Source organism: Theropithecus gelada, chromosome 3 (assembly GCF_003255815.1).
Source record: "Theropithecus gelada isolate Dixy chromosome 3, Tgel_1.0, whole genome shotgun sequence".
Classification (NCBI taxonomy): Eukaryota; Metazoa; Chordata; class Mammalia; order Primates; family Cercopithecidae; genus Theropithecus; species Theropithecus gelada.
In genome coordinates, this window is record NC_037670.1 from 29169768 (window position 1) to 29184371 (window position 14604).

Genomic DNA, 14604 nt, shown 5'->3' on the forward strand with positions numbered 1-14604 from the left:
TGCCATTATTATATACACAATATTTGTTTTAGGGGATATTAGGGGTGCAAACAAGCAGTTGTCCTCCAGGGTCTTTGAAACTGGGGCACAGTCTAAGGTCCATGTGACTGCTTATCTGGGAGACATGCCATATATTTCAAGATTCAATGGGCAGAGAAAACAGTAGTGTCCAATCTCACAAAGCAAAATGCTTTGAAATCAAGACGTTGATATGTAATTGTTCCACTTCTCAAAAAGGCAGTTCTAGTAACTCCAGACTGAGTAGGAACAGAGATTTTTTTTTTTATTATTTAATAATAATCGATGTCGATTTTCCCAGGCAATGGTGGGTAAAGCACTCTAGTTAGTAAATAAAGCAAAGTTTTTTTAGTATGTAATGACATTGGGAAGCTTGGAACAAACGGAGTGAGTCACTGGGGATGATTCCAGAGAGGGGGTATAACTTGAACTTTATTTACTTAGCAGAATCTGTAAATTACAGCATTCTGTCAGGAAAGAGGCCATGCCTAGAAGCTCTGAGATGGGGTAACCATATGATGTGAAGTCATACTGACTAGATAGACAGAGGGTATGTGCTTGAAAATTGTGGAAGCAGTAAGGTAGAGTAGGGAGAGTGAGTATGCGTTTTAGAGAGCCTTCAAAGGTAGGCAAAAGAGGTTAGATTTAATGCTGGAGGGAATACGTAACTGCTGTATACATGCTTAGGTTCTCCCCAGCCCCCAAAAACATTGACACAAACACCTTCTGCAACCAAAGGGTTAGAATTAATCATTTGACCCAGCTTAATCCTGCTTTTATATACTTCGTTGATACATGCTACATACATAATTTCTATATATATCTTGAACGTGTATTCATTTCTGTTAGTTCCAGCATTTGATTATCACATCCAGGAAACCAGCAACCATTGCTCAACTACACTCTGTAAAAACTCTTTATGTATTTGGATCCAAGTAGATCCACTAACATTCAATGCAGAGAGCTGGCTTTATGGGCATGTGGCCTATGCAGTCTCACTGACCTCACATTCAGAAGAGACTTTTGCTTGATTTCATGCTCTGCTATCTTGAAATTTTAATAATTTCTAGACAAGGCTTCCCACATTTTCATTTTGCACTAGGCCCTGCAAATTATGTAGCCAGAACTATCAACAGGTACTTAATAATTATCTTTAAAGTATTCCACTTTAGGCCAGGCGCGGTGGCTCATGCCTGTAATCCCAGTATTTTGGGAGGCCGAGGTGGGCGGATCACAAGGTCAGGAGATCAAGAACATCTTGGCCAACATGGTGAAACCCCATCTCTACTAAAAATACAAAAATTAGCCGGATGTGGTGGCGCGTGCCTATGGTCCCAGCTACTTGGGAGACTGAGGCAGGAGAATTGCTTGAACCCGGGAGGCAGAGGTTGCAGTGAGCCAAGATAGATAATGAGCCAAGATTGTGCCCTCCAGCCTGGCGACAGAGCGAGACTCCATCGCCAAAAAAAAAAAAAAAGAAAGAAAGTATTCAACTTTAATTGATATATCTAATGTTAGCAGCTCTGTAGGAAACCATTAAATACCGTGGTTAGGAGTAACGACTTTGGCCGGGCGCGGTGGCTCAAGCCTGTAATCCCAGCACTTTGGGAAGCCGAGACGGGCGGATCACGAGGTCAGGAGATCGAGACCATCCTGGCTAACACGGTGAAACCCCGTCTCTACTAAAAAATACAAAACACTAGCCGAGCAAGATGGCGAGCGCCTGCAGTCCCAGCTACTCGGGAGGCTGAGGCCGGAGAATGGCGTAAACCCAGGAGGCGGAGCTTGCAGTGAGCTGAGATCCGGCCGCTGCACTCCAGCCTGGGCGACAGAGCGAGACTCCGTCTCAAAAAAAAAAAAAAAAAAAAAAAAAAAAGGAGTAACGACTTTGGAATCAGTAGCACCTAGTTTTTATCCCAGTTCTGGCCCAGCTTTTGCTATGAGACACCAACTATGTGCTTTAAGCTAAGACTCAGTTTCCATAAACAAAATAATAGTACTTCCACCAAAAAGTATATACAAGAATGTTTTTAAGAGAACAATTCATAAGAGCCCCAAACTGGAAACAATTCAAGGGTCTGTCTATAGTGGAATGGATAAATAGCAATTTGTTTATACAATGGAGTACTATGTAGCAATGCGGGATGAATAGAATACAACTACAAGTAACTGACGTGAGTGAGACTCACAAACCTAATATAGAAAGAAAGAAAACAGACATTAAAGAATATAATTTTATTTATATAAAGTTCAAAAGCAGACAAAACTAATCCGTGTTGTTAAAACTTAGGATATTGGGTCTCCTTAGGAGGAGAAGGGGACACAGGGAACTTCTGGAGGTATAGGATGATGTGTCTCCTGCCGTGACGTGGACTTATTCACACTGTGAAATTCAACAAGTTAGGCGCTTCAAGGATTTGTGTACTTTTCTATATTTTATACTTCTGTAAAATTTGCATAAAAAAGTCTTACCATATAATTACTCTGAAAATTAAAGAAACACTTGTGGAATCTTTAGAGATGCCTCAAGAAGATCACAGAATATAAGCTTATTTGTTTTTTTGTTTGTTTGTTTGTTTGTTTGTTTTGAGACAGAGTCTTGCCCTGTCGCCCAGGCTGGAGTGCAGTGGCGCGATGGCGGCTCACTGCAAGCTCCGCCTCCCGGGTTCCGCCATTCTCCTGCCTCAGCCTCCCGAGTAGCTGGGACTACAGGTGTCGCCACCACGTCCGGCTAATTTTTTGTATTTTCTTTTTTAGTAGAGACGGGGTTTCACCGTGTTAGCCAGGATGGTCTCGATCTCCTGACCTCATGAGCCGCCCGTCTTGGCCTCCCAAAGTGCTGGGATTACAGGCTTGAGCCACCGCGCCCTGCCTATTTGTTTTATTTTATTATTTTTTTGAGACAGAGTTTCGCTCTTGTTGCCCAGGATGAAGTGCAATGGCATGATCTCGGCTTGCTGCAACCTCCGCCTCCTGGTTTCAAGCGATTCTCCTGTCTCAGCATCCTGAGTAGCGAGGATTACAGGCGCGCACTGCCACGCCTGGCTAATTTTTTTTCTTTTTTTCTTTTTTTCTTTTTTTGGTAGTGATGGGGTTTCTCCATGTTGGTCAGGCTGGTTCGAACTCCCGACCTCAGATGATCCGCCCGCCTTGACCTCCCAAAGTGCTGGGATTACAGGTGTGAGCCACCGTGCCCGGCTGTAAGTTTAAATACTTCCATTAAATGGTTTATAGACTGACAGAGAAGAATTAGGGCCACAGTTTGAACCAGTGTCTTGGCTGTTCGCTTTCTCCTTTTTAATGACCTTTAAGACTTTGAGGCCGGGCGCGGTGGCTCAAGCCTGTAATCCCAGCACTTTGGGAGGCCGAGACGGGTGGATCACGAGGTCAGAAGATCGAGACCATCCTGGCGAACACGGTGAAACCCCGTCTCTACTAAAAAATACAAAAAACTAGCCGGGCGAGATGGCGGGCGCCTGTAGTCCCAGTTACTTGGGAGGCTGAGGCAGGAGAATGGCGTAAACCCGGGAGGCGGAGCTTGCAGTGAGCTGAGATCCGGCCACTGCACTCCAGCCCGGGCGACAGAGCGAGACTCCGTCTCAAAAAAAAAAAAAAAAAAAAAAGACTTTGAAAGCCTTTGACAAATGGTAAATAAAGGAAAATTTAATAAAAGGTAAATAAAATTGAGTTTCTCTGGCCATCATAAGACTTCTTTTAAGTAATCTTTTTTATTGTATAGGAAAGTAAAATGAAGCATGTTTGCCTTTGTAGTACAAGGTTGAACTGTAAACACATTCTCGGTAAGACAGGTGCCCAGAGAGTGTTGCATATTCTCTTATTTGATCACTTTGAGAAAGATTTTCTAAATGTACTTATTTGAAAACTACATTATAGTTGTCATTTTATCCTTTGCCAGCGCTGTTTTTCCATTTTTGCTTACATTTAGTCTGGAAGACTTGTTATTTTATTTCATGTATACGTATTTATTTTTAGGTAACTATGAAAGGCTTATATTTCCAACAGAGTTCCACAGATGAAGAAATAACATTTGTATTTCAAGAAAGGGTAAGAAAAAATGTTTAATCATTAAAGAAGTTACTGTATCTTTATATGCAATAAACCCACTTTTATTTTTTTTTATTTTTTTTTTTTATTTTTTTTTTTTTTGCTATTTTTTTTTTGAGACGGAGTCTGGCTCTGTCGCCCGGGCTGGAGTGCAGTGGCCGGATCTCAGCTCACTGCAAGCTCCGTCCCCCGGGTTTACGCCATTCTCCTGCCTCAGCCTCCCGAGTAGCTGGGACTACAGGCGCCCGCCGCCTCGCCCGGCTAGTTTTTTGTATTTTTTAGTAGAGACGGGGTTTCACCGTGTTCGCCAGGATGGTCTCGATCTCCTGACCTCGTGATCCGCCCGTCTCGGCCTCCCAAAGTGCTGGGATTACAGGCTTGAGCCACCGCGCCCGGCCAATAAACCCACTTTTAAATGACATGTTACTTTGAGTAACATGAGACTTTGAGACTTAATGAAGAAAAATTACTTAAATGAAACTCCTCAAATTACAGTACTTTCCTTTAAATTTTATGTGAAAATGGTGGCTCATATTGTAGTTTAACTGTTTTTTAAGTTTTATTTTGTTTTTAATTGACACATAATTGTACATATTTATGGGGTACCATGTGATGTTTTGATTCATTTATAAATTATGTAATGATCAAATCAGGGTGATTAGCGTATCCATCAGTAAAATACTTGCCATTTTGTTGTGTCACTCAAAATTCTCTCTTCTAGCTATATTGAAATATGTAATACATTCTTAACTATAGTTACCCTACTGTACAATAGAACACCAGAACCTATGCCTTCCATCTATCTGTAACTTTGTACCTGTTGACAAACCTCTCTCCCCAGCTCCTACCCCTTTAATCTCCGCAGCCTCTAATAACCATTATTGGACTCTCTAAGTCTATGCAATCAACTTTCTAGGATTCCATATTTGAGTGAGATCATGTAGCATTTGTCATTCTGTGCTTAGCTTATTTCACTTAACACAACATTCTCAAGATTCATCCATATTTTCACAAATGACAGGATTTTTTTCTTTTTATGGCTGAGTAGTATTCTGTTGTGTATATATACCACATTTTCTTTATCCATTCATTTGTCGATGGACACTTAGGTTGATTCCATATCTTCGCTATTGTGAATAGCTGCAGTAAACATGGAGGTACAGCTATCACTTTGACATGTTGCTTTCATTTCCTTTGGTTGTATGCATACCCAGGAGAGGGATTGTTGGATTACATGATAGTTCTTTTTTTTTTTTTTAATTTTATTTTATCTTTTAATTGAGACAGAGTCTCACTGTGTTGCCCAGGCTGGAGTGCAGTGGTGCCATCCCAGCTCACTGCAACCTCTGCCTCTCAGGTTCAAGTGGTTCTCCTGCCTCAGCCTCCTGAGTAGCTGGGATTACAGGCATGCACCACCATGCCCAGCTAATTTTTGTATTTTTAGTAGAGACAGGGTTTCGCCAGGTTGGCCAGGCTGGTCTCAAACCCCTGACCTCAGGTGATCCGCTCACCTCGGCCTCCCAAAGTGCTAGGATTATAGGCATGAGCCACTGCGCCCAGCCTGGTAGTTCTATTTTTAATTTTTTGAGGAACATTCATATTTTTGTCCTTAATGGCTATACTAATTTACATGACCACCAATGGTGTTTAAGAGTTCCCATTCTCCACATCCTCACCAGCATTTGTTACATTTTGTCTTTTTGATAATAGCCTTTCTAATGGGGATGAGGGGATATCTTCTTGTGGTTTTGATATCTATTTCCCTGACAGCTGTGTTTGAGTGATATTCAAACCAGGGATGCAAGGATAGTTCAACATAAGCAAATCAATAAATGTGATACATCACATTAACAGAATGAAGGACATAAACCCTCTGATCATCTCAATAGATACAGAAAAACCATGTAATAAAATTCAACATCCCTTCATGATGAAAACCCTACATAAATTAGGCACAGAATGAATATATGTCAATATAATAAAAGTCATGTATAACAAACCTGCAGCTAACATCATACTGAACAAGAAAAAGTTGGAAGCTTTTCCTCTAAAATCTGGAACAAGACAAGGATGACCACTTTCACTGCTTCTATTCAACATAGTACTAGAAGTCCTAGCCAGAGCGATTAGGCAAGAGAAAGAAAGAAAGAGCGTTCGAATTGGAAAGAAGAAAGTCAAACCATCCCTGTTGTTTGCAGATGACGTGATCTTATATATAGAAAACTCTACAGACTCCACCAAAAACCTGTTGGAACTAATTAATGAATTCAGTAAAGTTGCAGGATACAAAATAAAAAATCAGGAGGCAGGGCACGGTGGCTCACACCTGTAATCTCAGCACTTTGGGAGGCCGAGGTGGGTGGATTGCCTGAGCTCAAGAGTTCAAGACCAGCCTGGGCAACACAGTGAAACCCCATCTCTACTAAAAATACAAAATATTAGCCGGGCGTGGCGGTATGTGCCTGTAGTCCCAGCTACTCAGGAGGCTGAGGCAGGAGAATTGCTTGAACTTGAGAGGCGGAGGTTGTAGTAAGCCAAGTTTGTGCCACTGCACTCCAGCCTGGGCAACAGAGCAAGCCTCCGTCTCCGAAAGAAAAAAAATAATAGCAGTTCTTTTTGTAGTTGTTGTTTTGTTTTTCTGAGACAGGGTCTTGCTCTGTCACCCACACTGGAATACAGTGGTGCAATCTGGGCTCACTGCAACCTCCCCCAGCATCAGCTCCCACCTCAGCCTGCTGAGTAGCTGAGACTACGGGCATGTGCCACTGTGCTTGTCCGACTGACTTTTTTTTGTGTTTTTGTAGAGGCAGGTTTCGCCGCGTTGCCCAGGCTGGTCTCGAATTCCTGGGCTCAAGCTATCCTCCCACCTCAGCCTCCCAAAGTGCTGGAATTACAGGCGTGCACCACCGCGCCTGGCCAAGTAGCAGTTCTCTATACCAACAGCAAACTATCTGAAAAAGAAATTAAAAGGCGAGGCGCCTATAATCCCAGCACTTTGGGAGACCGAGGGTGGAAGATCACTTGAGCCCAGGAGTTCAAGGTCAGCCTGGGCAACAAAAGGAGACCCTATCTCTACAAAAAAAATTTTTTTTTTAGTTAGCGAGGCATGCTGGCTGACACCTGTAGTCCCAGCTACTTGGGAGGCTAAGGTAGAGGGATCACTTGCGCCCAGGAGGTCAAGGCTGCAGTGATCCATGATCTTGACACTGCACCCCAGTCTGGGCAACAGAGCAAGACTTGTCTCAGAAAAAAAGAGAAAGAAATTAAGAAGGCAACCCCATTTATAATAGCTATAAAGAATAAAAAAATAAAATGCCCAGGAATAAATTTAACCAAGGAGGTGAAATATCTCTATGATGAAAACTATAAAATATTGATGGAAGAAATTGAAGAGAACAGTCATAAGTGGAAAGATAGTCTGTGTTCATTAATTGGAATAATTAATATTGTTAAAATGTCCATACTACCCAAAGCCATCTACAGACTCAATTCAATCCCTATTAAAACGCCAATGGCATTTTTCACAGAAATAAAAAAATAATTGTAACAATCATATGGAACCACAAAATACTCTGAATAGCCAAAGCCATCTTTACCAAAAGAATAAAGCTGCAGGCATTACACTACCTTACTTTAAAAAATATTTTTAAAAGAATTGCTGCAAAAGAGGTTTTAGTTCCTCAGGTTGGTAGCGTAAAAGGTATTAGGAGGACAGAACAAACTTAATAGTCTTACATGTTGCGAAATAACATGTAATACCACAATAATGCAAGTTTTCAGAAAGTAGCTATATTTCAGAAAAGACCTTGTCTTGGCCAGGCACAGTGGCTCACACCTATAATTCCAGCACTTTGGGAGGCCAAGGCAGGCGGATCACGAGGTCAGGAGATCGGGACCATCCTGGGTAACATGGTGAAACCCCGTCTCTACTAAAAATGCAAAAAATTAGCCAGGTGTGGTGGCATGTGCCCATAGTCCCAGCTACTTGGGAGGCTGAGTCAGGAGAATGGTGTGAACCCGGGAGGCGGAGCTTGCAGTGAGCGGAGATTGCACCACTGCATTGCAGCCTGGGTGAGAGAGCAAGACTCTGTCTCAGAAAAAAAAAAAAAAAAAAAAAAAAACAGACCTTGTCCCGTATGTGAAATGGAAGAGGTAGAAAAATACTGTTTTCCATACACATTTCAGAGATTGCCAAAGTTACCTCATTTACTAAGTTTTAAATGATCACTCATACTCATATTATCACCAAGTTTTTTATTACTTTAAGCATAGATAGTAGAATTTTCATATATAGTATTGGTGATTATTAGAAAGATTTGTAGCAAGCCAAAATCATTCTTCCATAAATTTAGGGATTAAAAGTAAGTGCTATATGTTAATCAGTATTTCATAATAATTATGAGAGTTTGGATCGTGAACGCAATCCAGTTTTCTCTCTTGTCTGTCACTAACTCCTAAAACATTTAGGCCGTGCACAGTGGTGCACTCCTGTAATTCCAGCACTTTGGGAGGCCGAGGCAGGAGGATCACTTGAGCCCAGGAGTTCAAGACCAGCCTAGGCAAAAAAAGTGAGACCCCCATTTCTACCAAAAAAAAAAAAATAGCTAGGCATGGTGGCACCTACCTGTGTAGGTCAAGGCTACAGCGAGCCGTGTTCACACCACATCACTCCAGCCTGGATGATAGAGCAAGACCCTGTCTCAAAAAAACAAAAACAATTAGGCCAGGGCTCTGTGTTTCAGACAGCTTGACTTCTGTCATTGATCAGGATGAGGGCCAGGGGTTGATTGGTTCTTGGGAAGAAACATCTCCAGGTTCACAAGATCATGAGTAAAATTCACAAACTCACCAATATTATTGAACATCTTCATATTATCACCAAGTTTTGTCAAAACTGAGATTTAAAAAGATGTTCTCAGATTGTGTTCCTGATAAATAAAACACAGTGATCCCTGTGATACATCACAGGAGGGGCTATATAAGTGGCTATTCTTGGCCAACTTTTGATCTAATCGTGGGCATATTAGGGGTAGAGGAGACTGATTTAATTATCAGTACCAGGTACAGTTGTTTAGCGGAGGTGATATTATATTTAATAATATAGGTGGATGACATTGAGTGTCTGAATTTGGACTATGTTTGCCTTTGAATTTCTTTTGTTCTTTTCTTTTTTCTTTCTTTCTTTTTTTTTTTTTTTTTTTTTTTTTTTTGAGACAGGTCTCGCTCTGTCACCCAGGCTGGAGTGCAGTGGCACAATATCAGCTTACCGCAACCTCCACCTCCTGGGTTCAAGCGATTCTCCTGTCTCAGCCTCCCAAGTACCTGGGACTACAGGCGTGCGCAACCATGCCCAGCTATTTTTTGTATTTTTAGTAAAGACCAGGTTTCACTATGTTGGCCAGGCTGGTCTCAAACTCCTGACCTTAAGTAATCCATTTGCCTTGGCCTTCCAAAGTGCTGGGATGACAGACGTGAGCCCCCATGCCCAGCCTTGCCTTTGAATTTCTATCTAGAAGTGGAATCTGAGAGATAATTAGGTTCAGTTGCATTGGTATGTTGACCCCAGAATCCCATGGGGCATGGTGAAATGTCCAAGACACATGTTAAGGAAGAGTTGAATAAAGGAGTGTAAGGAATTCCACTGGCTGGCCAGTCTCACTGGCTTACGCCTGTAATCCCAGCAATTTGGGAGGCCGAGGTGGGCAGATTACCTGAGGTCAGGAGTTCAAGACCCCAACCTGGCCAACATGGCGAAACTCCATCTTCTACTAAAAATACAAAAAAAAAATTAGCCAGGCATAGTGGCTCATGCCTGTAATCCCAGCTACTCAGGAGGCTGAGGCAGGAGAATCACTTTAACCCGGGAGGCGGAGGTTGCAGTGAGCTGAGATTGTGCCACAGCACTCCAACCTGGGTAACAGAGAAACTCTAGCTCAAAACAAAAAAAAAAAGGAAAAAATAATTTTACTGGCTGGACACAGTGGCCCACACCTGTAATCCCAGCACTTTGGAAGGCTGAGATGGGAGGATCACTTTAGCCCAGGAGTTCAAGACCAACCTGGGCAACTCAGCGAGACACCATCTCTATTTCTTAATTATATTTTTAAAAAAGAATTTCACTTATAGCATTAAGAAAATTTAAGGTCTGGGCACTATGTCTCATGCCTTTAATCCCAGCACTTTGGGAGGCTGAGGCATGAGGATTTCTTGAGCCCAGGACTTAAGAGACGAGCCTGGGCAACATAGCAATACCCCAGTCCTACAAAAAAAATTAAAAATCAGCTGGGTGTGGCAGTGCATGCCTGTAACCCCAGCTACTTGGAAGGCTGAGGCAGGAGGATCACTTAAGCCCTGGAGGATGAGGCTGCAGTGAGCTGTGATTGTGCCACCGCACTCCAGCCTGGGAGACAGAATGAGACCCTGTCTCAAAACAAAACAAACAAAAAAATAAAATTCTAAAAATTAGTAAAAGCCGGCCGGGCACAGTAGCTCATACCTATAATCCCAACACTTTGGGAGGCCGAGGCGGGTGAATCATGAGGTCAGGAGATTGAGACTATCCTGGCTAACACGGTGAAACCCCGTCAATACTAAAAATACAAAAAATTATCCAGGTGTGGTGGCGGGCGCCTGTAGTCCCAGCTACTCAGGAGGCTGAGGCAGGAGAATGGCGTGAACCCGGGAGGCGGAGCTTGCAGTGAGCTGAGATCGTTCCACCGCATTCCAGCCTGGGCAACAGAACAAGACTCTGTCTCCAAAAAAAAAAAAAAAAAAAAAAAATTGTAAAGGCTCTAAGTTATGTGTATATGTGTTTAAGGATATCTCTGTAAACATGAAGATCCGATGTTCTGAGATTATTTAGGTTGGAATAAAGGAGTACAGTATTTGCTGCTTTACTTTGTTATCCTAACTTTATTGTCTACACATATATCCATATTGTTATTTGAGTACTTTTAAAAATATATGTCCGAAAGCTTTTTTAAAATTGTACCCCCAAATTTTCTTTATTCTTTTTTTATTATATACATTTCTATAATTACTTATAGTTGTTAAAATTAGCTGTGAGATTTGGGGTCTGATTAATTTTGTTTAATTATGTGTGAAAATTTTCACAGCATAAAGAAGTTCTCATAGGAATGTGTGAATAACATATTCTTTTATTATCCTTTGGTTCTAGGAAAATCTTCCTGTTACAGAGGATAACTTTGTAAAACTTCAAGTTAAAGCTTGTGCTCTCAGCCAGATAAATACAAAGGTATTGGTTCTTTTATTATGGCGCAAAGTAAAATGAGAGTTTCTTAGTGTATTTAGTGTATAAATATAATGATAACTGACAACTCAATGTGAAGAATTTATTATCATCTTGATTTTTATTAACTTTTTTATTTGAGACGGAGTTTCGCTCTTATCGCCCAGGCTGGAGTGTAGTGGTGCAATCTCAGCTCACTGCAACCTCTGCCTCCTGGGTTCAAGCAATTCTCCTGTCTCAGCCTTCTGAGTACCTAGGATTACAGGGGTACACCACCACACCCAGCTAATTTTTGTATGTTTTTTAGTAAAAATGGGTTTTGCCGTGTTGGCCAGGCTGGTCTCAAACTCCAGACCTCAGGTGATCCACCTGCCTTGGCCTCCCAAAGTGCTGGGATTCCAGGCGTGAGCCACTGCGCCCGGCCTACCATCTTTAGAAGAATAGAACAGCTAGGGGAGAAAATTTAGTGTGCTTTTGTATATTTCTGTATAAGGGACATTATTAGTCTGATTGAAGTTACATATTTTATATGAAAATACAAATATTTTATAAGAAAATAGAAATATTTAATGTAAATATTTTATAATATTTTATAAACTCCTTTACATTGCAGAAAACAGTTTATAATTAACAAAGTCTATTATTAAGGAAGAAATAAATAATAAAATAGAAACTAGAAACCTAATCAGTTTATTAGCTACCAACTAGATATTTAATTAATATCGTTAGTTATGGTTCATCTTTCTCTTGTCATTTCTTTTTGCGTTGCTCTCTCATAAACATACATCTCTACCTCACACTGCCCTGCAGTAATCTTTCATTATTGACCATGAAATACATAGAACGTTTTCAGTGGTAAATAAACTGTGGTTAAATGTGCCATGATAAATTGAGCAGGTCCATTTACTCCGTGTTTTTTTGTTTGTTTTGTTTTTTAGGATTAATGCCATAGTTTACATGACCCATAACTTACTGGATTATAATGTGACTATAATTTTTAGGAATCTAAAAGTCTTCTTTGATAAAGTCACACTTAGGAAATTACAGACCGGGTATAGGCTTTCATTGGGCAACTCTGTAACATGAGCATGACTTGACAAATGCATTAGTGGGATCCCCTGAAGTCTTTTCACAAGAGTACTAGTACTAGATCTTGTCTGCAGATTTCTGTCTTCAGATGTTTTTTTTAAAACTGAAAAATCCATTAAAATCCAAGCCTAGGAAATAATCTCCTTGTCTAACAGAAATAAATAGTAAATTATGGTAAAATCAGTTGAATGAAATATTGCACATCTGTTAAGCATAATGGTTATGAAAACTGTGTGGGTAATGTAAGAAAATGCTTATGGTAAGTGAAGGAGCCAGGATGTAATTGCTAAAACCATGGTTTTAACTCCATACAAATGTGCATAAAAGAAATACTGTGGCCAGGCACAGTGGCTCACACCTGTAATCCCAGCACTTTGGGAGGCCGAGGCAGGCGGATCACAAAGTCGAGAGATCGAGACCATCCTGGCCAACATGGTGACACCCCGTCTCTACTAAAATTACAAAAATTAGCTGGGCATGGTGGCGCGTGCCTGTAGTCCCAGCTACTCGAGAGGCTGAGGCAGGAAAATTGCTTGAACCTGGGAGGCAGAGGTTGCAGTTAGCTGAAATCATACCACTGCACTCCAGCCTGGTGACAGAACGAGACTCCATCTGAAAAAAAAAAAAGAAAAGAAATACTGTAAAACACCCAGTACTTCTGTAAGAATGTCATATGAACATCTTAAGAAAAGTATAGTGTTCCATATTGAATAAGAGACTTCTGACAATCAGGTATACATACAGGAGATCAGAAAATTGAAAAATAAATATAGAAGAGAATTATTTCAATTTCTTTTTACTTACTGTTCCTAAAATATTATGGTATCTACAGATACGTTCAGCCTCTCTAATGTTAAGTGCCAGGAGCTTAAACCACAGGCTTATCTTAGTACACCGTGTTACTTCAAAAGACAAGTACTTATAATTAATTTGGTCACAGTCTAATAAAATACCAATCTCTTAAAAATGTAGCCTTAACGAAAAGAAACTCCAGTCACCATGAATCTGAAATTATATGGTAGATTACTGTTAATATTCATCACTACTTCTCACCCACTCCCTAACCCAAGGCTTTTAACAACTCAGGTGATTTTAAAGGGTATGGGAATGGAGAACCCTTTGTTCTCATTGGCCACACCCCCTTATTCAACAGTATTCTCTCCAGACTACCCTCCCTTCACCTGAATAAGATGACTGATAGTGTTTAGACAACCAAGAAATGTTTTGGCCATAATTTCCCTTCATACTTGGCAGAGTAAAGATGTTAAACAAAGGATGTTAATGGTAATTTGAATAAGAATATTCATTCCTAAGTCCTGCAGATCAACTAATGCCTCAGTAAATTCTTCGTTTCCTACCCTTTAGAGAAACCTATTTTGTGAAGTTATTTGCTTTGTCTTAATTCCAAAACTTGAACCATATTTGCTCTTTCTGTGATTTGACTTTTGCTCTTGCTTTCCTCACACATTAAAATAGAGTCCAGGATTTCTTCTGACGATAGTATGTTAACAGCCTTTGTCATGATTTAGCTTCTGGCAGAAATGAAGATGAAAAAGGATTTATTTCCTGTTGGGAGAGAAATTGCTGGAATTGTATTAGATGGTAAGTATACAGATGTGAGTATATGTATTTATTTTCTAAGGTAAAAGAAATTAAATGGTAGCTAATTGGTTTCCTGGTACATAAAATTATATACAGCCTTTGAAATTTAAATTTAATTATATGAAAATGTCCTTTTTTATTTTTATTTTTATTTTTTTGAGAGACAAGGTCTCTCTGTGTTGCCAAGCCTGATCATAGCTTCAGCCTTAACTCCTGGGTTCAAGTGATCCTGCTGCCTCAGCTTCCTGAATAGCTGAGTCTACAGCAAGCTTGTCCAACCAGCATGCGGCCCAGGACAGCTTTGAAGTCAGCCCAATACAAATTCGTAAATTTTCTTAAAACATTATGTGATTTTTTGACCAGGCGCGGTGGCTCACGCCTGTAATCCCAAGCACTTTGGGAGGCCAAGGCGGGCGGATCACAGTCAGGAGATCAAGACTAGCCTGGCTAACACAGTGAAACCCCGTCTCTACTAAAAATACAAGGCCGGGCACGGTGGCTCAAGCCTGTAATCCCAGCACTTTGGGAGGCCGAGACGGGTGGATCACGAGGTCAGGAGATCGAGACCATCCTGGCTAACA

General features: G+C 40.9%; 1 protein-coding gene across 1 annotated transcript in view; it reads left to right on the plus strand.

The window, feature by feature from the left end:
- The window catches only part of CRYZL1 (crystallin zeta like 1), a 53674-nt gene that overhangs the window by 6658 nt on the left and 32412 nt on the right, over window positions 1-14604 (plus strand). The window contains exons 2-4 of the mRNA XM_025378055.1: window positions 4012-4083; window positions 11261-11338; window positions 13951-14023. Coding sequence (XP_025233840.1) covers window positions 4018-4083; window positions 11261-11338; window positions 13951-14023 — 217 coding nt within the window. The 5' untranslated portion in view covers window positions 4012-4017. The remainder of the gene's footprint in view (window positions 1-4011; window positions 4084-11260; window positions 11339-13950; window positions 14024-14604) is intronic.